This window comes from Drosophila guanche, unplaced genomic scaffold (genome assembly GCF_900245975.1).
Source record: "Drosophila guanche unplaced genomic scaffold, DGUA_6, whole genome shotgun sequence".
Taxonomy (NCBI): domain Eukaryota; kingdom Metazoa; phylum Arthropoda; class Insecta; order Diptera; family Drosophilidae; genus Drosophila; species Drosophila guanche.
The window spans coordinates 2,964,976-2,986,774 of NW_022995755.1; the positions used below are offsets into that span (position 1 = coordinate 2,964,976).

At 45.2% G+C, this 21,799-nt stretch overlaps 4 protein-coding genes across 4 annotated transcripts; 2 read left to right on the top strand and 2 right to left on the bottom strand.

Moving 5' to 3' along the window:
- Nucleotides 1–5,911: 5,911 nt before the first annotated feature.
- On the bottom strand, nt 5,912–6,419 carry LOC117589586 (transcription initiation factor IIA subunit 2-like). The gene is made up of 2 exons (XM_034281650.1): nt 6,284–6,419; nt 5,912–6,224 (listed from the first exon to the last, which is right to left on the bottom strand). Exons 1-2 carry the CDS (start codon nt 6,353–6,355, stop codon nt 5,967–5,969), a joined length of 330 nt encoding a protein of 109 aa, XP_034137541.1. The 5' UTR covers nt 6,356–6,419; the 3' UTR covers nt 5,912–5,966.
- Nucleotides 6,420–6,783: 364 nt separating this feature from the next.
- LOC117589585 (protein lifeguard 1) lies at nt 6,784–7,708 on the top strand. The gene has a single exon (XM_034281649.1). It carries the CDS (start codon nt 6,851–6,853, stop codon nt 7,643–7,645), a length of 795 nt encoding a protein of 264 aa, XP_034137540.1. The 5' UTR covers nt 6,784–6,850; the 3' UTR covers nt 7,646–7,708.
- Nucleotides 7,709–15,707: 7,999 nt separating this feature from the next.
- LOC117589557 lies at nt 15,708–16,924 on the top strand. Its single transcript, XM_034281569.1, has 2 exons — nt 15,708–15,944; nt 16,387–16,924. Exons 1-2 carry the CDS (start codon nt 15,936–15,938, stop codon nt 16,837–16,839), a joined length of 462 nt encoding a protein of 153 aa, XP_034137460.1. The 5' UTR covers nt 15,708–15,935; the 3' UTR covers nt 16,840–16,924.
- Nucleotides 16,925–17,765: 841 nt separating this feature from the next.
- On the bottom strand, nt 17,766–21,787 carry LOC117589556 (DNA-directed RNA polymerase II subunit RPB2). The gene is made up of 4 exons (XM_034281568.1): nt 21,619–21,787; nt 19,321–21,489; nt 18,330–19,264; nt 17,766–18,265 (listed from the first exon to the last, which is right to left on the bottom strand). The coding sequence occupies exons 1-4, from the start codon at nt 21,638–21,640 to the stop codon at nt 17,861–17,863; spliced, it is 3,531 nt and encodes a 1,176-aa protein (XP_034137459.1). The 5' UTR covers nt 21,641–21,787; the 3' UTR covers nt 17,766–17,860.
- Between the last annotated feature and the right edge of the window lie 12 nt (nt 21,788–21,799).

Genomic DNA, 21,799 nt, shown 5'->3' on the forward strand with positions numbered 1-21,799 from the left:
CGGTCAGCAAGCCGGCCCCCCGCTTCTCTTATCCCCCTCTCCCATTTATTTTTCACATCATTATAAAAAACACTCCCGGAGACTATTCACGCCCCCCCCCCCCCCCCCCCCCCCCCCGAAACTTTTGCAACTGTCCAAATCATTCGCCTTCTCCTCAGTTTTCCATTTTGGCCAACTTGACTACGCCACTTTTCTGGCTCCATTTGCAATTTTGGAGCAGCTGTGCAGGATTTTAGATTCCTGACTGTCATTTTGCTGCCACTGCGGAAGCCCTGCAACACCTGCTGCAACATGGCAGCGTCTTTTCTGTGTCGCTTTAAGCTGCCATAATGCCACAATGGGCAAAAGCCAGCTGTCCTTTGTGCCTAGATTGGGCTTTAATGAATATTCGATGGCAGCATTTTAATTGCCACACGGCGTCACCACGGTTGCATGCAGAGCCGTGCCGACACGCAATCTCAACTCTCAGCGCTAGCTGCCTCGCAACCGTTGCTCTAATTAATGCAGAAATCCGCTGCTCTGCGACAACGCTGCGTATGAGCAGCGACTACAGCGCTGCGTATGGGCAACGACTTGGAAACGTAATCGGAGTAGCCTTCATGCGAGTCCACTCCGATTTCAGCAAGAGTGGGTTCCATGGCCCCGCCCTTGCCCCCAAAACAAACAGCAGCTTTACGATTCCATTAAAGGCTAAGGAAAACTGGCAAGCCAAAAAAAGAAAAGGGCATCAGCTTTCCCACACTGACTTAGTTTTGTACCCAAAAACTTTCACAGCACAAAGGAAAGTTACCAAAACTCGACTCCCGAAATGAGCAGCACACACTCTCCCCCTCTCTCTCTCTCTCTCTCTCTCTATCAGTTGTGTGTTTCCATTTTTCAAATTTGATTTGGGTTTGTGGCATTCTTGCTGGCAGATTTTAATTCGGGTTAGTCAGAGTTACGGCTCATTGGAGTGGATTATAGGTGCTCGAAACTCTGTCAGACTCTGTCAGGCAAATCAACTTTGTAGCACCATAATCATTGGCTTTTGTCAACTCGGAATCGTAAACAAAAACTCTGCTCTGCTCTCTCTCTCTCAGGCAGTGCAAACTATAATAATCCGTAAAATAAAACTTTCTAGTTCAGAGAGTTCTCTCCTCCCCGAGAGTGTGCACAAGCAGGGGGGGGCGGAGGTGCGGCATGTGGCAGTGTTCGGGTCCGTGCCTCCCAAGTATGCAATAAAATAAAATATTTATTCATGCATGCGCATGCAAACAAGTGCGCGGCAAATTTCGCCTGAATTTTTTTTTATTTCCATGGAATAAAACCCAAATAAAATAAACCCCCCCAGCAAGCACTTGCTTTGTGGCAGTTCCGGCGTTGCGTTACTCTATAAAGAATTTTAGAAACTTGGATGCAACTTAAGGTTGAGAGAAACCAAATAAGTAAAGTTTATTTTGTACACTAAAGATTTAGGTTGAAGCATGATCAACTCATTAATGTTGGACACATAAAGTTCGGGGATTGCTGTGTAAAAATTACACCAAAATGTCCGGCCTGGAAGCTCAAAACCATATCTGCCTCTCTCCTATTTATATTAGTCCTTTAATACAAAACTTCTTCGTGTGGCAAAGCCACAACAAATTTATTTCTCATTCAAAAATAAAATAATACCCAGGACCCTTTTTATTTTATAACAAAACTTATTTCCCCCCTTTAGGTGACAAGAGAATTGTTCAATGTGCTGTTGATTGATTTACAATTTTATCCAATGTTTGTGTTTTCATTTCCTTTTTAGGGGCCTCGGAGGATAAACATTTGTCATCGGATTATGGCAATAAAAGATTAAATGACTGGTGAAACGAGACCAAATAATAAAAGTAGTAACAAACAAACGGAAAACAAAATAAAATAACATTTATGTAGATTTGTGTGCTTAATGTTTTTAGGGATGTCATGCGGTGGGGCCCAGCCATCAAAAGATTTGCATAGAGCAATTACAAATATAGAAACCGAAAACCAAAGCCTAAAGGCAGCTGCTACATGAAAATGAATTTCAATTAAATTAAAACCCCCCATAAAAGGTCTCCAAAAATACAAGTGTCCAGCATGCCAATAGAGATGAAAAGTTTAAATTCAATTAAACTAAAGTTTTGGCTCGGAAGTAAATTCCTCAACATTTTATTTCCACATACTCGAATGTGCAGCTATGATTGGATCGAGGACATTAGCTGAAAAGAGCGCAACTTGGCAACAAAAAATAAATGCAGTCAACTTGAGTTAAGAATGATGGAAGATGGAAGCCAAGTCTTCTGCCCCAACGTTTGTCTGGAGATGAAGAGATGTAGTTCCGTCGCCTCCTCCATCGTGGACCACTGTCTGAGTGCGTTCGATGATGAGCCAATGACCATGAACTTTATGGACATTTTGCGGTTAAACCTTGTTTCTTTCTGCACTTTCTCTTTCTGTATGTGTTTGTGTGTGTTTCTGTGTTATTGGCAAACATTTTTGCTTGCTTGGAAAATATTTGTGCCACTCGAAGGGAAGCAATGTCTCTGCTTTTCTAGCATACATTTTGTGGACTGCAAGCAGCCGCAGGCGAACAAAATGTGCAGCATATTAAACACACTCTGTCGTCGCTGAGTTGATTTTCCATGGAGTCATTGAACCGAAAAGGGCATTAAGCTGCCAATTTGCATGACAGACTGCCAGCCAGTGAGTGCCAGTGATGGAAATGGAAATGGGATTCCCGCATGCATGAGCTGACCCAAAGGCAGCCTCTGAATAAACCCAAGTGGACAGCATCCTGTGGTGAAGAGCGTCTTAAAGTATTCCATTTATAACGGATTCAATGACCAGAAAATATAGTTTATAGTAAAGGAGGAATACTTCTCACTTCATGACATTTCACACAGATTTTCCTGTTCTATTGTTGAATTTAATATTATTGTTCTAGCAACAGCAACACCTCCAGGGAAAATGCCATTCAATAAGTTGTTCTTTCATCACTTTCAATGTGATAGTATATAACACTTAACAATCGTTTTGTATAAAGCTTAGAGCTGTCTTTAATTATCACCAAACAGCAAAGGCAAGAGACGGAAATACTTGGAAATACTTTCCAAAAATAAAAACTAATTGTTGCACCGTGCAGCAGCGCTCCTGCTGAATGCATCAACAAGAATAAAGCGACTCGACAACTGCTGGTGCAGTTGCTCCTCATGGAGGTTGTTGCCCCTGGGCGTATTGTAAATTTTAATGACCGCGACAAAGGGGTTAAGGATAGTACACGACCAGAGCTGAGACCCGTCCCAGTGCCGACTCTCTGCAATGAGCAAAAATTCAACAATGACAAAAAAGCAAACAGAAAAAATAAAACGAAAATAAAACCAGAGTGAAAATAAAATATTCCATAATAATGCATAAAATAAAGGAAATGGGGGGCCTCGGCAGTCGAGACTCAAAAAGAATTGAGTTCTCTCCGCATAAAATTCACACGCAACACGGAGCGGCGCCTGGACTGGAGTGGAGTAGAGTGGAGTGTTGTTCTCCATAAAATAAATGCGAATGTTGGCATGGAGTGGGATGGGCTGGGTGAATACACAAGTACGGAGGAGTACCACGGATATTGTCAACGACATTTCTTGTGGATTTTTTTTGGGTTGCTGCTGCTGTTGGGGCTGTGGCGCACTTTATATCAACTTTAAATCCGCAAAATGGGTTTTTCTTGTGGATTTGCATAGATTAAACTGCAATGTCTCTCTACCCTCTACTCCACTCTACTCTACTTTAAGTATGCACAACACAATATACAAGTATAAGGAATTATATACCTAATATTTTCTTGGTGCCGGACACTGGTCGTTGGTCAGAGTTCCTCGTTGTTGTTGTTGGTTGTTGGCTACCTCGTTATGGGTTGTTTGGCAAGTATTTGTTAAGCCAGAATCACTGGCTCGTGTCCCATTTCCCTTTTTTTCCCATTTTTGGGGTTCTGTTGAACTTCTGGCCAACATTTTGCTGTTGGCTTTCGGTCTTTTGTCATCGATTTTGTGGTTCAACTGCGTTGTGTGGCCACTCCTGACAGCCATTGCTTTTTGCTCTGCGATTCTTTAGTTTTTGGCGGTACTTTTTTGTTTTTGGGGGGCTCGGGCAAAAGTTTTTGTGTCGCATGAAAACTCATTTAAAGTTTGGAAAGTGTTGATAGATGACTGGCAGCCAGCCAGCCACGCCCCTGTGGGCGCACCCTGTCTTAGAAGCGTCCCATTCCCCCTGCCGACAATTTTTGCCCTGTTCTGTTTTGGCTAAGGCTGTTTTCATTAGCCCAGTCTCAGTCTCAGTCCCAGTCCCCGGTCACCGAGGATTAGGCTGACACGTGACGCACTTCAGCTTTGGGGCTCGGCTCCCTTGCCTCTCCCTCCACAAAAATAAAAATAAAACATCAAAAAAGGAGACAACAAGAAAACTTGTTGATAGTTGTTTGACAAAAGCTTAGGGCTTGCCAGATGGTTGGGACGGGGAGGGGACAGGAACTGATTCACTTTAAAAAGCAACACGTGTCGTGCTGGAGTCAGAACCTGGCCCATTCCTGGGGCATGGCCCCACTAAATGGCACAATGATTGATGTGTGGCACAAAAGTGTCTGGGCACAACGTCACTTTCCAAATTCCGGAGCAATTGACGGGCCACATGCGATAAAAAGGGAAAACAGCAACCCAGATTTTGGGTCAACTGTCAACTCAATTGTGTGTAGGATTCCCCTAATTTCGTACCACACATGGAAGAATTATAAAAGGCTTTTAATGTCGAGCGTCGAGAGTGTCCTGTCCGGAGCTATGTAGTTGCCGTAGAACCACGTCAAAATGGGGAGCCAGGCAATCAGAAAATGCCAAGTGCACTCCTCCATCGGTTCCAACGGCCACTCCAGCCCCACAAAGGAGCTGAAAGTACTGAAAAGCATTTTCGTTCCCATCCGACCGACAAAAATGGACGAAAAAAAGCTCTCAATTTGTTGCTGAATTAAGCCATGGCGCAGAAGCGAGTCAGAGAGTGCTACATGGGGTAGGATGGTCGGCAGGGGGGCGGCATTCAGCCTGATTTTTTGGGGTCTCCGACCACCACCTGTTGTAGTTTTTGTTGCTTTGTTAATCTGATGGTAGCCAAGATCAAGCCATAAACTATTGACCCACTCACCAAGGAGACTGTGGATGAAAGAGCCTCAAGTAAAGTCAAAGTTCTGCGGAGGCGAGCAGACAGCCACTTTCAGCCTTTCATCTTGATGGTATTTTTGTATGGGAAACTAAACATTAAACACCATAGAAGCAATTGGTTTCTGTTTGTTTTCGTTCTTTAATTGCATGAATAAGGAAAGCAGCGAAAATAACATATTTTTGAGAGTTCAGTTGGGATTCCAAGTGCAGACCGATGGATTGGTGGCGTTCTCCAGTATCCAGTGGCCAAGGTCTGAATTTTCATTAATATTTTGCAAATACTTCGAATTGTTGAATGTCCCAGGGAGCCGCTTGTCACATGCTCTTGGTGTGGGAGCCACTCGATCTAATGATCTGGAGGCGTCAGGTCATTCAATTTCTAAGAAAGTTCTAGCTAAATGCAGCCACAGACTCATTTGTTTAATAATTTATTTTGTTGGGATGATTTTCCGTGACTCCATATCGATACCCTGCTGTCGAAACTACTCTGAAGTGCTACCCTGAGAGTTGCTGCAGCGCCTGCAAATTTTAATTAAATTCCAATAAAAATATACAGAGGCAAAGCAAACAAGGTGAATCACCGCCAAATAAGAAGAAAGACCCAGAATCTCAGGAGTAAAAAGCAGTCTCTTTCTTCAGAGGCACTCTGTCCCTTTCTTCTTGTTGGAGAACAACACACAGACACAAAGACCACCATTTTCTTTCCACTTAATAAAAAAAATGTATTTTGATGCACGAAACTGAATTAGTATTTCGTTTAGCATTTTCTTTATTGAACAATCATTTCGTGTTTGTCTTCTCCTCCTTGGCTACGCAGGCTACAATTTTCACCTTGTCGACCTTGAGGACAAATTCTTTCTCGCGGAATTCCACATCGTTCAGCTTGAGGGTCCACACATCGTCGCACATCTGGTATGTTTCCAGCTTCATAGCCTTAAAGGCGAGTTGCGACTTGGCATTCTGTTTGAGGCCCTCGTTCATGCTCTTGTCGAACTGAAGGAGCACCGTGCGGGCCAGGTCAGGGGTCATCTCACCCTTCTGCAACGGGGAAGGGCAAGAATTAATATAACTTGCAGTAATTCAGCATTTGCACTCACCTGAACGCATTCGGTGAGAGTCTCCTGCAGCGTGATGCCCAGAGTGGTCGTGCGGTAGAGCTGATAGGCCATTGTGATCTTCCCTTTTGCTTGAAATTACTTTATACGTTTTCTAATTGTAAGAGCTCAAGCTAAGAAAAACTTCACAAATTTAGCGATGTGACAAGTTGATATCGATATGCGCAACTAAGTCAAAAGCTGGTTGCCATGAAACTTAATATCGACTGTAAATTAACATAAATTCATGCTCGGGAATCTGTTAACTGATTTATGTTGTGAATTTTGTTACCGATTATTTACTGTAAAAGCTTTTGCGCTCTCCAGGGTAATCTTCTCAACGTCTTATCTGGCTTGTACGAGCATTTGCCCTGCTCCCGATCTATGCTGCGCACATGCATGGTTGGGTGTCTCTAATACAGTGTTTGTTGACCAGCAGATATCGCAAAAAAACGACTTTAGGCCAAATCAAATCATCTCCGACTTTCCCATCAACCTTTGGTTTAATTTCTCAGTTCAAACCTGGAAGCTAAACACTCGGGAACAAAAAAAAACAAATAATTATTAACAATGCAAGAAGCCAGTCAACCCATTCAGTACGGAAATCTGGAAGGACACGGAGCGGAGCTGCTCCCCATGGGGCCATACGGATCGTATGGCTCTGGCGATCCGGAGGGTCAGCCGAAAAACATTGGATTCAACGATGACAGCATCCGACGTGGATTCATACGCAAGGTCTACCTCATACTGATGGCCCAACTGGTGGCCACCTTCGGGGCCGTCTCGATCTTTGTGTTCAACGATAACGTCAAGATGTACGCCCTGCAGAATGGATGGGTCTTCTGGTTGGCGCTGCTGCTGATGGTGGCCACGCTGCTGGGGCTGGTGTGCAGCGAGAGTCTGCGCCGCCAGACGCCGCAGAACTTCATCTTCCTGGGCGGCTTCACCGTGGCTCAGTCCCTGCTGCTGGGCGTGTCCGCCTGTCGCTTTGCTTCCACAGAGGTCCTGATGGCTGTGGGCATCACGGCTGCTGTCTGCCTGGCCCTCACATTGTTCGCCATGCAGACAAAGTACGACTTCACCATGATGGGTGGCCTGCTCATCACACTGCTGGTGATTCTCTTGATCTTTGGCCTTGTGGCTGTGTTTGTGGGTGGCAGCATGCTCATCACCCTCATCTATGCCTCGGCCAGCGCCCTGCTGTTCTCCATGTACCTGATCTACGACACACAACTGATGATGGGTGGCCGCCACCGATACTCCATCAGTCCCGAGGAGTATATCTTTGCTGCCCTGAATCTCTACCTGGACATAATCAACATATTCCTGGACATTCTGGTCATAATTGGAGGATCAGACAACTGACGAAAACAATAATCCATGATCTGTAAACTGTTTAAATATGCTGCCAGCTTTGGGTTTCATTTCGATAATTCACTTACACATAATTTGCCAATAAATCAAATTGTGCAGCATTAATTGATGCTCGTTTACTCGTTTTCGAGTCGTTTGGGTTTGGGTTTGGGTCGGGCATAAATTACAACTTTTTCAGGACAACAGGTGCCCACACAGACACACAGCTTCCCCCTGCGCATCTTCATTGTCAATTAAGTTATTAGTTCAGAGCAATAAAACTGTCACGGCCATAACAATATTAACATAAAGCGTACATAAATTGAGCGAAACTTTCGCAATAAATGTATCTACAAATGTCTAGAGAGTGCGTGGCTGTGGGTTGTGTGTCGCTGACAGCAGCAGTCCGGTGCAAAGGAGACTTGCCCGCTTGGTCAAACAAATCAAGTGAACTGGGGAGCAACATCTGGCCAGGGTATACATTTAATTAACAATTGACAGTCGCCTGACAGTTGGCTAAGCACACAAAAGAACCCGAGGGACAGGAATTACACAAATACGAGACAGATAGGGCTATTAGATATCGATGGTGCTGAGTGGTTCCGCTGTGGAGCTGCAATGGGAATTAGAGAGCAGTTTAATAATAATACAAATATATATTTAAGGTGTCCACAGAGCATTAAGCAACAATATTTCTATGCATACGCATCTACAAAATAATCCCTAGAAATGCCAGCAATAATATCTATCAAACTACCCATAAAATCCGCTTGTAAAAACTAGTTCCAACGCTGGAACCCAATGAGACAGCACTAATAAGACCTGAACACGAAGAGAAATGACCCCAAAAAGTTTGCGGTTTTGGCCATCAATAAAAGTTGGCTGGCACATCCCCCCATCCACATATGAGCCTCCTCATTCGAATCCGCATCTTATCTGCTCGCACGACCATGACCATGCCCATGCCCCCTGGCCGCAGTAAAGGTTCTTTTTGCTTTGGGCCAGCATTTCCATCACTTGCTTTTTGCTCCTGTGTAGTTTTACGTACGAGTATCTGGGTGTTTTTTGTGTGTGGACAGTTTTGTTTCCTGTCAATGGTTTTGTCACTTTTCACACGTGTACTTGTATGCACATATTTAGCGAGAGGAAAAGGCCAAAAGGGCGCCCGCATTTTTGTTGTCACGTTGTGGTTTATGTACACATTGCCCGGTCGGAAAAGCGGAAAAGTATCCCGAAACTAACTGTGATTCATGTTAAACATGCGCTTTTCCTCCACACACACCCCAACACTCACAAATACACTCACTCATGTGTAATGCGAATACGTGGAGTCATGTGGGTGTCCGCCCCCACATCTGGCATTCTGCACCCGCATCCCCCATTCTGCACCCGCATTCATACGTAACATGCATAAAGGCAACACTCACAGAAAAGTTCACGCTTATGGCCGACACACAGAACGTTTTTATTTCTACTTTAGTTTTAGCTGTCCTTTTTTACAGCTTTCGGGAACTTTTGCATATGTTTTGCAAACAGCAAGACAGAAAGACAACCATGGAGAAACTATGTATTATGAATATTATATTTAGGACATGTTGCAAGTGCGTTAATGAGTTTTTTGTGCTCGTTTCCTATCCCGGATCTATGTAATTAGTCGCTCATAGAACTCAACCGACCCCCAGCTGTAGCCATTAATCACAAGGCTCACCCACTGACAGGCGCACAGGCGGACGAGACCGACGAAGGAACTGGCCAAAGTTGACACAGATTTGACCTGTAAGGGGTGTGGCCAAAGGAAATTTATATTCTAGCTTACATGATAGTTGAATGTGGATAATGTTAGCATTAGTTTAGGGTTCAGTGAACCATTACTTATAGATAAATTAATTATTCAATCAAAAATGTTGCTACAGTTGATAAACGCATTCATAATCGCTGGTAATTCCATAATTGATTCGGGCAAACATAGTTCTCGCATAACAAAAGTTAACAAACTGCCAGAACTATTCACTTAAATCAATTAAGACTTGAACATTTAATTGGTTGTCAAGAAAGGTCAGCACTCGAAGGGATGTGGTAATAGAATTGCTAGCTAGCGATTAGGAAATAGAATAATCAATGGAGTAGAGCCAAGAATAAATGGTCTTTTTGAGAACATTTCCAACACATTCCACACAATCTCTCATTGGATCATGCCCTATGGAATTTCCTTACAACTGTGGGGTTTACACTCTGCAAACCAATTAACCCATCGAATGATTGCGGAACTGAATCAGCACCCAAGATTTATCAAACATCCATCAAATGTTGAGCCAAAAGTGAGCTGCAGTTTTGGCAGAAGTAAATTTACACACATTCATACATATGTATGTATCTTTGATGTAAGCAAAAATTCAGTTTCCTTTTGGAATTTTTGGAGGAATTTCCGTTTGCAGTCTGGTGTTCGCCTACCGATGTCCGAAATCAATACAAACTCGGACTCAATCAAACATTTCCCCATCTGCATTCCGGTTCAGTGCTCTCCGTTTTTGCTCCAGTTTGGTTGTTTGCCATTTGCCCAATCACAGATATTTCTTTTTATCAATTTTCACAGAACTCTCTTACACTTCCCCTCCTCACTCTGGATGCCAGCTGACCCTCTCTCTTCGGACCAGTGCGCTGTGCAGTTTATTTTGCAATCAAATTGTTTTTATCACATCCGCACAACTAAACTGTAAACATTTGCAAGCAACACTTTTGCCAGTTCCGGGTTTTCTCTAGAAAAAATGTTCCCTGTAAATCTAGAAAAAAAGTATAGGGAAATGCAAAAATGAATATGATGCAGGGCCCAGGAGTGGACTCAAAGTTGGGAGAGCTTGAGTATTGTTTATGATCATAACAGCTGCTTGCAATGAACACAAAATATTTAACCTAAGAGGATGACGTGTCACACTTCCTATATCCAGATCTACATTTACTCGATTCTGCACTCAGAATAATGGTGCCTATGGCGTGATATAACTCATCCTATGATAATTATCATTTAATAGATCAAAATTTCACTCTCCCAAGCCTAATGTACCAACAATAAATAATTCATTAAATGGTCAAATCCCATTTCAAACCAATCCGCCCCTGGACACAGAAAGGCTGGCACGCAAAGCAAAATAGAAGAAGAGAATGTTAAAAAAGAAAAATCCGACCAGAGGAACTGCAACCCAAAATTAGAAAAAACGAACAGAGGAGACGACCGACACGCAGTTAGAGAGAGAAAGAGAGGGGCGCTACAAATTGTTTCGATGAAGGCAAAGAAATTTGCAATCAAAGTTGAGAGAGATTCTGCTGCTCCTCTACACATCCGGGGTATTTTTTCTGTAGTTGGCAGTTGTTTGGTTTTTGGCCACATTTAACTTGAATTTGCGGAACGCTGCAAGATGGAAAATCAAACCGAGGGCGAAATCAATTAATGGCTCGGCGGGGAAAACAGTTGCAAAGCTCCGCTTCGCCCCCAATAATTGTTGGTTGGAAAGTTTACAAACAAGTTCTGTGAATGGAATGCCGTATGCGAGCGAATTTTGTTGTGGAAATTCATGAAAATTTCAATCGCTTTCCATTTTGCGGTAAGCTGCTTAAATGCGCCTTTGATCCACAGAGTGGTCGGGACCCCAGGACCCGAACCAGCATGCCCAGACCTCGACCGAAGGCAACTTTTGACCGTCAACGTGATGAGCATCAAAAGCGTATTCAAATCCAATGCCAGAAAGTGACACACAGGCAGGAGGCAGGGAGTTCAGGAGAAGTTGGCCAAACATACAAATTGTCGAGCCGCATTTACAATGAGAACGGGGAGGTCAGAGGGTGGCAGACAGTCGCTGGGGTAGTCATGCACACAGAGCCACAGACCCGGATTGGGCCTTGTACTTGGCATCGGTATGGGACTGAGCCTGAAGCTTTTGGAGCGTGGACAATTTAACAATCTTATTTATTTATGAAAGCCAAAATGCACTTCGATTGTCCGACAATGGAAGATGTGACCAAAATTCAATTTCGATCATCAACTTATTGATGGCCATTAAGCCAATTCCAGGCGCAGTCACGTGTCCACAGACTTGAATCAATAATCTGTGGACAAATTGCTAAACAGAACGATTTGAAGATGGCAAAAGGGATAATGGAGCAATCCCTTCTAGAATTATAATCCATTAATTTCTTAGCTATTGTGTTACATATTGGTAATTTTTATGAACCAATCCCCATGGCAATCTTTTTTTTCCCCAATTTAACTAAAATTTTCAAGGCGTTACAGTCTTAGATGGGCAATTTTTCAATTAGTTTTACGCCACACCAATTCCACCTCTGTCTCGGGTTCTGATTCCCAAACTGTGTCAGCCACGCCCATGGCACACTCACGCCCACTAAAAGAAAAAGAATATGAGTGCAACAGCCAGCAGAAAAGGTAGCAAACAGGAGGCAGGTTAATAACCGGCATGCCACGAAAAATTAATAGCAAACCATTTAGCCGAGTTTTTGCGGCCAAGAAGGAAATTCCCATAGCCAGCGGCAGTAGTTGGTGGTGTTGGAAATTATGCAGCAGACAGCGACAGACACCATTAGGGGGCAGTAAATGGAAATGGGAAACTTTGACTTAATTTGCAGCTAAGAATTGGCTTTGAGAGGTGCGAGTGTGCGAGTGTGCGAGTGTGAGACTTGCAATTTAATTAACAGAGAGCCAGTTAGACAGGCAAACTAAGCCAATGGTCTCATTCCATAAGACAAACCCCTTAAACACACACACAGACAGGAACACACACACAGTCAGACACATGCAGAGAATGTGACCCTTGAGCCCCCTGTGGAACCCTTGTTCGACCAAAATAAAAGTGCTTCACTCAAGTGGTGCACGCAAAATAACTTAAAAGCCGCAAAGTGGCTGGCAAAAACTATTTACGTTTATGCGATAACAACAGTGAAGAGGGTCCTTTGCCTCAGACCATCTTTCAGATACATGGAAGGGTGTCACGGGGTATCTTGCATGAAAGGTGTGGATATGTTTCGGGCTTTAGAGGGTGCGAATAAGGCAGTAGCCTTACCTTCAAGTTAATGTTCCATCTGTTTTATTTACCGCATTATTGCATACTTTCAGGCGCGGACCACATTCTCCAGTGTGCGTGTCGTGTGCGTGTGCGTGCGTGTGAGTGTGTAGAGGGAAGCGTAAGAGTAAGTTAGTGTGTGTGTGCAGTTATGTAATTATGGTAATTAAAAACGCGAAGCAAACGTCGCTTGTCGGGGCTCCGCCGTTTGTCTTGTCATCGTATTTCATATTTAAGCACCTTTTGGCTTTTCCTAGTTGAACAAAGCCATAGACAGAGCAGAGGCTCCCCAGCACACAGACAGACAAACAGACGTCTCTGTCACAAACACAGATACTGCCACCCTTAAACATTCGCCATTTACATGAATAATATTACAGGGCATGGGTGAGAGAGAGAGAGAGGCCTAGTCTGTTTCCCCCAACAGTATTATGATTATTTTGTTATAAATTGCAGCTGTCTCACTTTGCCAGACTCCTACACCCACCCCATACAATTATCAATTAACAATGCTAATGAGTCTCCACTCTGTCTGAAAAGTGTGCAATCTCCTTGTCACGCCGAGAGGTGTTGAAACTGAAATATCCGCTTAAATCTGGCCATCGGGTATTATTGCTCTGCACTTTAACCGAAATCAAAATTATCCGCAAAAGAAAATACACATAAAATGTGTGTGTTTAATTGTAAAAATAACACATCAGGATTATTTATTTCCCAATGCACAATTAATGCCTTTAAGGCTTCCGCGATTAACCTGGAACATACAATTTATTACAGCATAAAACGAACAATAAATATGTTAAAGATTTAAATGGCAACAGAAACCAGCGAAAAAGTTGACAGAAAATAGCAGAAATTTAAGGCTTTATTATTTGTTTCGCGGTAAATTTAATGTTTAATATAATGAAACTTTAGTCTTTTTTTTTGTTCACCATTTTATGTCTGACCCATTTCTCCTTCAGGTGTTGGATCAACAGCTTGCACAGATATGCGCACAAAAAAACACTCGAAACATAAAAAATTATTACCTAATATCATTAGGAAATTCAAAACATTAGCAATTCAATTCGCTTTGCTGCCTTCCCCCGCTCATTAGCGTTTAAATAAATATAAATCAGCAAAACTAATAAAATGAAAAATAAATATGTTGAAATATCAATGTGTCAGACCTTCCTGTTTATATTACAAATTATATAAAATATCAAATAGCCAAAGAGGAGAAACCATAAATATGAAATGTACATATGTACTGATGGTTTTTATCCTATTAACTGATTGCTCTTTGTGATTTTATTAGCAAATATTTGAAATTCTTCCACTTATTGTACATCAGACAAAAAGTACCGATTGAATTTACATTTTAAACAACCAATTCAATACCCATACAAGACTGCCCTCTCCGTGCCCCTTCTATACTCTATGTGTGTACACTGACATATTATTTTCATTACAATCAAATGTGCTCACATTGTTTGCAGTTTCGGATTAACCTTTGCCCGTGTCTCCGCACATTGATGGCCACCTAATCCCCCGCCGCAAATCCCTGAATGCTGACAATGTTACACGACACCTGTTACTCCACTACCAGCACGCATCGTTGGGGATTCCCATTCCCTCCCCCACTCGAACAACCGATGCCATTGCTAATGGTTATGGCTTTTGGCCAGACGCATAAACCACAATTTGTGGCTAATACTGGCGCCACAAACATCGATGCCGACACCTCTAAAATCGAATCGAAAAGCTTTCCCTTTTTTTTCGACTGGTAAACAGTAGCAATAGCGTTAGAGGCAGAAACAAACAAACATACTCTTAAGTATTCCACCTTTCACACGATTCCCTCGAAAGCATGCGAATGGTCTCATTAGGAGCGTCCGCTTCTTGCCCGAAAAGAATAAAGCCAAAACGAAAACGAGTCCGAAACGAAACGAAAGTACAAATCAAATATGCAAAGTGCGGACACCCACTGCCGTAATGAGCGAAGTCTCTCTCCGACTCTCTTCAGATGCGTTGCAATTAATCAGTCACGAATCTATTACCGAGCGAAATCGGGCGACAAAAATGTGTGTTTTGATTATGCGGTGATGGTATTTCCAAACTGTAATTATTTTCTTTGCCAGTTTGTTTTCTTGCCGTTAACATTTAGGCCATAATTTCACATTTAAAGCGATTAAATTTCGCCTGCTGACAGCTCTTGTTATGTGCCTACAATTACTCTTGCTTATTTATTGTATGTTACACTTGCAAGGGGTATGATGACTTATGGTAGCCTTCCTTTAGTTGCGGTGTGGCTCTTGTAATTAATTTGCAGCTGGTCTCAGGTGCGTATGATTAATATGACACCAATTAGCAGCAGCAGCGGCAGCAGCAGCAAGCGCAGCGGTAGAAACTACACACAAAATGTAGTTATCTTGATCGGTTGCCTCTCGACTAAGCATAGAAATTATTCAATTATTACTTGTTAAGGAAAACGACAAACACTCGTAAAACTATCCAGCAAATGTGCAAAACTCTTTACCAAACTCAAGGCAGCGCAAATATTTGCTAGTTAAGCATTTCTACGTGCCTAAATATACTTCTATGAGTGTCTTTTTTTTGTTTTCTGTCTACAATATTTATTTTGCTTACCATTCAGAGGCAGTAATAATAATAAATTTGACATCACAGCATAAAATTACCGGCAACAGCTGCTGAATGTAAGCCTGGAATCAAGCCTGAGCTCATCGTGCCGCTTAAAACCGAGTTGATTGATAAACATTGTATGCTGATAGCATTGACCCGTGCGAGTCTCCGACCTACTGATCAATTAATAGCACAAATAATGAGTGATCCCCGAGCAGCAGTCGAAGCTCTTTGGCGTTGCGTTTGCCCAACGTTTGCAATTTGTTGACTGAAGCTCTGCTGCTGCTCGTACCTCCATGGAACTCCAGTCCCGTCGGACTCCAGAGTCAGCCTCTGCCTCTGCTCTCGAGCTTCAGCAAACAGCTACAGCTTCAGGTCTCACTTTGGTGGTAAATGAAGCTCGCTTGGCCTTGTCGCACGCCAGTCTGCCTCTGACATTTGCACGTCGCGCTTGATCGTTCCGCCTGCTTCGCCGCCTCCGACTTCTGTGATATTTCTTTCTTAACTGGCCGAAAGAGCAAGAGCAAGAGTGCCAAAAATACAAAGCCGCTTACAATATCACAAAATTACATTTTTGTCGAGCGAACTTGAGCTGTGATTTATCAAACGCAATGAAAACGGTAATTCAAAGACAAGAATCGGTCCATAAAGAGTGTCGAATCACCCCATCAAAGTGTGTGTTTTGACTGGAACCGATTCCGGTTGGTCACATTTCTCAATTAGCTGATTCAGATCTGCCGATCAATTCGATTTAATTAGATATGCAAATCCCCGTTTTATCGCTTTTTAAAGTTACGATTTGGTTCTATATTTTTGGCAAGGTTTATCGCCAATGAGTATTAAGTAATGTCGAGCATTGACTATAGCTTTCTTTAGACTTTAAATTCACTTTTACCTCTTCCTTTTTTACCTCAAGGAGATTCAGGATATTTCTCTATTCAATTGAACATCTCACAACTTATTGGTTATCCTGTCTATTGGGATAATAAATATCTCGATTATTATTTTCTCTCTCTGCTAAAATTGTCTTTCTAACAGCTTCTTTATTTTGTCTCCCCCTAGCTCTCATCCTTTCTTTCTCCCACACTCAGCCTTGTCCTGCTGCTGGTCTCCATACACTCGTCCTGGGCAGCTCCTGCTCTGCGCTTCAGCGACAATGAGCTGGATGAGCTGGAGGCATATCCCACAACGCCCAGTCAAGTACTGCCCATCCAGCCGCTGCTCATCTATCCGCAGCAACGGGAAAATCTATACCAGGCACGCACCCTGGGGGGCAACGATGACAGGGACATCATTTTCGTGAAGCTGCTGCAGGACAAGTCCAGCGGCTACCGGCCCAAGCAGCAGCGCCTCGTTATGGAGGAGGAGAAGCCCTCCCAACGCAAGGAGCTGGACCTGAAGGACTTCTTCTACGTGAAGGCCCGGACCAACGGGCGCTTCAGTCACGAGCGCCTGAAGGTCTACAGAGTGCCCGAGTTCTACGCCATCAGTGTGTTCCGCAACGGAGATACGTAAGGAGCGAGAATGCGCTGCAACTTAACGATGCACAGAAGTAATTTAAGTTATTTTTAAGAAGCTATAAATAAATACCATACCTCAGGAATGCTTAAGTGCAGCAGGTCTCTTATCAGAGACACTTTGCGGAAGGATTTACACGCAATTTCAATTATTCATCAAAACAAGGCAAAGGCGCTTCCGCTCGGATCAGTCTGCTGAAAGACGGGTGTCAGCGTCGCCATCGCGTTCGCCATCAGCATCAACATTCGCATCAACATGGGCTCAGACATAAACTTTGTTGGGGTCTGGGAGCCACGTCAAACGGCAATTAATAACTGTCACTCAATTGGCGGCTTCGGCGCACGTCGAACTAAAGCTCCAGCCTCAGCTCTCCACCTCCATCTATACTTCCATCTCCAGCTTCGCCAGGCAGCCACAAAGAACTAATCCCTTTTGTCATTGGGCGTCACAGACCGCGGGCCAAAGCATTACGTCAAAATCAAAGAAAGCAACAAAAAGCATAACAAAACATAAATCGAAATGGAAATGCTTTCTACACAAAGTCGAACTGCGAGATACACTCAGAGCAGATCTAACTTTGGTCTAACTTACCAAACCAAACTTCTCATAAGCTTCCATCAAGATCGGCCATCTTTTGAAGAAAGATTTTATTATTTTCTTTTAATATTATTATTTTTTATTGATACACTTTCAGTTTGCACTCATATTTCAACCCAAATCGTCCAGCATAGGCCTCATACCCGACTGAAAGCAATGCGAAATAAGCAAATAAATCACATCCCATTTGAAAATGTTCAACTCTTGTCAGACTTTCGCCGAGAAATAATTGTAGGCCGATGGCTCGTGGCACGTCTGGTGGGGTCTTTAAAATGCAGCCCAGGCATTTGCTCCAGTTGCGCGAGGGTAGACAGATAGAAATTGAGTGTCAATTATGGTAATATAATAATTAACTGCTAATGGGAGCTGCTGGGAGAAGCTCCCCCAACTTGGGCCTAGGGCAATTAAGAGGAGCGCTCTGTCAGTTGACCATCAGACGGGGCGCAATGTTCATGGACATCAGCTCCTGGAAGAGCAGCTTGGCCGCATAGGGCAGGCGCACCTGGGAGATTTGCGTCTTGTTCTTGCAGCCCTTGCACTCGAACGTGTTGTTGCGCAGATTGGCGATGGCGATCAGGCCGCAGAAGTTGCAGATGTGAACACGATACGGATCGGAGACCTCGAAGAGACGCTCCCTGAGGAACTGGGCGGCACCGTGAGAGATCTGGCAATCACGCTCCATCTCACCGAAACGCAGACCACCATCACGGGCTCTGCCCTCCATAGGCTGTCGCACCAATATCTGGACAGGGCCGCGGGCACGTGAATGGATCTTGTCGTCCACCATATGCTTCAGACGCTGATAGTATGTGGGTCCCAAGAACACCTAAAACAGAAGAGGATTTCTATTAAAAGAGAGCTCACAAAGGAATTTGTGTGTGAGAACTCACTTGAGCATTGATCTTGCGTCCTGTGTGGCCATTGTACATGACCTCGTTGCCACGCAAGTGATAGCCGTACTCCTGGAGGAACGTGGAGATCTTCTGCACGTTGACGGCATCGTTGAAGGGCGTGGCATCACCGATTTCTCCCTTATTGGAGCCCAGCTTGCCCTGCAGGCACTCGATTAAATGCCCTATTGTCATACGAGAGGGGATGGCATGGGGATTGATGATGATATCGGGAGCCAGTCCCTCGCAGGTGAAGGGCATGTCCTCCTGTCGATACTGAATGCCGCACGTTCCCTTCTGTCCGTGACGGGAGGCAAACTTGTCGCCGATCTGTGGTATGCGCACAGAGCGCACACGAATCTTGCAGAACTTGTAGCCCTCGCTGTTGAGGGTCAGCATCACCTGGTCCACGATACCCGTCTCGGAGTTACGCAGGAAGGTGGAGGCATCTCGCTTGGCAAACCTCTTAGTGTTGCTGTCCAGCTCGTCGTCGTTCTCCGGCAGGGTGATGGTCTTTCCAATCACCACATCGTCGCCAGAGACACGAATTCCAGGCGCAATGATACCGTCGTCGTCCAGTTTATCGTAGTGGGCATTCCGCATGCCCTGGCAGGTGCCGCGATGTGGTTTCTCAAAGTTCTCCTCCTGATCGCCCACCCGCTTGTTCTCCGAATCCTTGTACGAGCGGTAGAACACCGATCGGAAGAATCCTCGCTCCACCGCCGAGGCATTCAGGATGACAGAATCCTCCTGGTTGTAGCCCGTGTAGCAGAGAATAGCTACAATCGAATTAATGCCAGCGGGCAGCTCTCTGAAGCGCAGATACTCCATGGATCGTGTGGTAACGAGCGGCTTCATGGGATAATACAGCACATGGGCCAGCGTGTCCATCCGCACATGGAAGTTGGTGATGTACACGCCCATAGCTTGTTTGCCTGTAGAAAGAGTAAAGCATAAGACAAAGAATGACACTCCAGTGAGGATTCCTTACCCATAGCACTTTGATAGGTGTTACGCGGACTCTGGTTGTGATCGGGGAAGGGTATAATGGAGGCGCAGACGCCCAGGATCATGGCCGGATGAATCTCGCAATGCGTATAGGTCGTACAGTAGGCATAGTCCTTGTCCTGTTTGAGATCATACGGCGACATGGCAATCATGACCGTCTCCTCCTCCAGGGTGTCAATGTATTCCACCACGCCGGAGGCCACCAGCACCTGCCAGCTGTAGTTGTTGTAATCGCGCTCCTTCAACATCTCCACGTGGGTCTTCTTCAGCAGCAGCGATCCATTCTCGACGATCAGCAGCGGCCGACAGATGCGACCCGCATCCGTGTAGATCCGAATCTCACGATCGCGAATATCTCGGATCATGGACACCTCCGACACGATGATGTCCATCTGGCGACGCAGCTTTCGTAGCGTGGCCATCAGCTGCTCGGGATCACGATGGATGCCCACCCAGCAGCCATTCACGAAGATCTTGGTGGCATCGGCAATCGCCGAGGGTGCAATCTCCTCCAGATTCTCCATGGACCACTCCTCCAAGAACTCCAGAATGGGCGACGGCTGTGAGCCCACGGATATGTAGGCCATGAGCGCCAGATTCTTGACCAAACCGACAGCGGCTCCCTCCGGAGTCTCGGCGGGACACAGCATGCCCCAGAGCGTGTTGTGGAGCTGACGAGGCTTCGCCAGCTTTCCGTCGCGTCCAATGGGTGAGTTCACGCGACGCAAATGGGACAGGGTTGAGGCGAAGGTGAGGCGATTCAACACCTGGGAGACTCCAGCACGCGCCTGATGGGCCTTCTTCTGGTCGCCCCAGTTGCCAGTGGCCAGGGAATAGCGCAGGCCGTCGGTGATGATGTTCGTCTTGATGGCCAGCTCCAGATTGAAGTCCTTTCCGCGATCGATGAACTTCTGTGTGTACATGCGCACCTCCTTCATTAAATTCTTGAAGAGTCCGCGGAAGAGGAACGCCAGCAGAGGACCGGCCAGATCCAGCCGCTTGTTGCCGTAGTGATCGCGATCGTCTAGCTCCCGGCGACCCAGCGAGGCCAGCAGCAGGCGGTGCACCATGTAGCCGAGGAAATACGCCTTCTTGGTCTCGCAGAAATCGGAGACGCCCACATGGGGCAGCATTTCCTTTTGCAGGATCTCCTTGGCGTACTTTATACGCTTGTCCTTCGTCACGCCGGGACGGGCGCCACGCGCTCCAATGAAGTTGAGGGCCACATTCTGCTCCTGCACCACGAAGGCTTCGTCCAGCGATGGCTTAACCATTTCCATCATCTCCGGATCGTCAAAGTCGTAGATGATGTGCTCTAGAATGTCGCGATCAGCCACGAAGCCCAAGGCACGGAACACAATCATAATGGGTATCTCCTGCTTGATGTACGGCAGGATGGCAATGATCCTCTGTCCAATGGCGGATTTCTTGATGTTCTGCGAGCCTCGCGCCATCATGTTCACCCACAGCGTGGAGGTGGGTCGCGAGCTGTGCTCCAGACAGGATCGTATCTCCGTCTTGAAGGCGTACTTGCCATCCTTCATGCTAAACACGTACACGGTGTTCGTGGCCATCTTCTCCTGGGCAATCAGCACCTTCTCGGAGCCGTTGATGATGAAGTAACCGCCGGGATCCAGCGGGCACTCGTTCAACTCGGTCAAATCACGATCCGTCAGCTGGGAGAGTAGGCAGTAGGTGGATCTCAGCATTATGGGAATCTTGCCAATGAAGGTCTTCTGGTGCTGCGTCTCCACAGGGTCCATGCCTTCCACATTCTTTGTCTTTGTAATGTCCACATAAAGGGGGGCTGAGTAAGTGAGGTTTCGCAAACGCGCCTCGTTCGGCATCATGGGACTGGGCGAGCCATCCTTCTCCCAATGCGTCGGCTTCGACAGATAGATCTGTTCGAACTTCAGCGAGAATCTCGGCGGTGTCTCCACCTCCCCAGATGTGTGCTGTGCCTCTGCCTGCAGCTCGATGGCCGGCGAATCCTCCACAATGCGCTGCACAGACATCTGAATGAACTCATCGAAGCTGTCCAGCTGCTGTCGCACGAGACCCTTCTCATCGAAGTACGCGTTGATCACGATCCAGCAGGCCTCCTGCCACAGCTCGTGGGAGATCTCCTCTGCATTCTCCTCCTCGAACAGCTCTGCAATGATATATTTATTATCAACAAATCAAGGAAAAACGCGAACGGAGCGCTAGTGCTCCATCGCCGCCATGTTAGTTTTCATTTTGCAGCCGCAGCAGCGTGCCTTGTGGCATCTTTTCTTCGCACCTTCCTCGTTGTCGTACATCATTTTGTCGATTTTGCTCGAGTGCACTAGCACTTAGAGCGTATTAATAAATATTATTAAGTCGATTTAATCTTATTAAAACTAGTAAAAAACACAATATTTCACAACAAATGTTCGCAGAAACCGCATTCGGCGGCGTTTTGTTTTGAAGTGTTGGTAAAC

Bases quoted from the DNA above. Each gene is read 5' to 3' on its own strand.
- LOC117589586 (XM_034281650.1), bottom strand. From the start codon at position 6,355: ATGGCCTATCAGCTCTACCGCACGACCACTCTGGGCATCACGCTGCAG. The intron at 6,225-6,283 runs GTGAGTGCAAAT...TCCCCGTTGCAG, and splicing joins CTCTCACCGAATGCGTTCAG to AAGGGTGAGATGACCCCTGA.
- LOC117589585 (XM_034281649.1), top strand. From the start codon at position 6,851: ATGCAAGAAGCCAGTCAACCCATTCAGTACGGAAATCTGGAAGGACAC.
- LOC117589556 (XM_034281568.1), bottom strand. From the start codon at position 21,640: ATGATGTACGACAACGAGGAAG. The intron at 21,490-21,618 runs GTGCGAAGAAAA...ATATCATTGCAG, and splicing joins GATGTACGACAACGAGGAAG to AGCTGTTCGAGGAGGAGAAT. The intron at 18,266-18,329 runs GTGAGTTCTCAC...CTTCTGTTTTAG, and splicing joins GACGCAAGATCAATGCTCAA to GTGTTCTTGGGACCCACATA.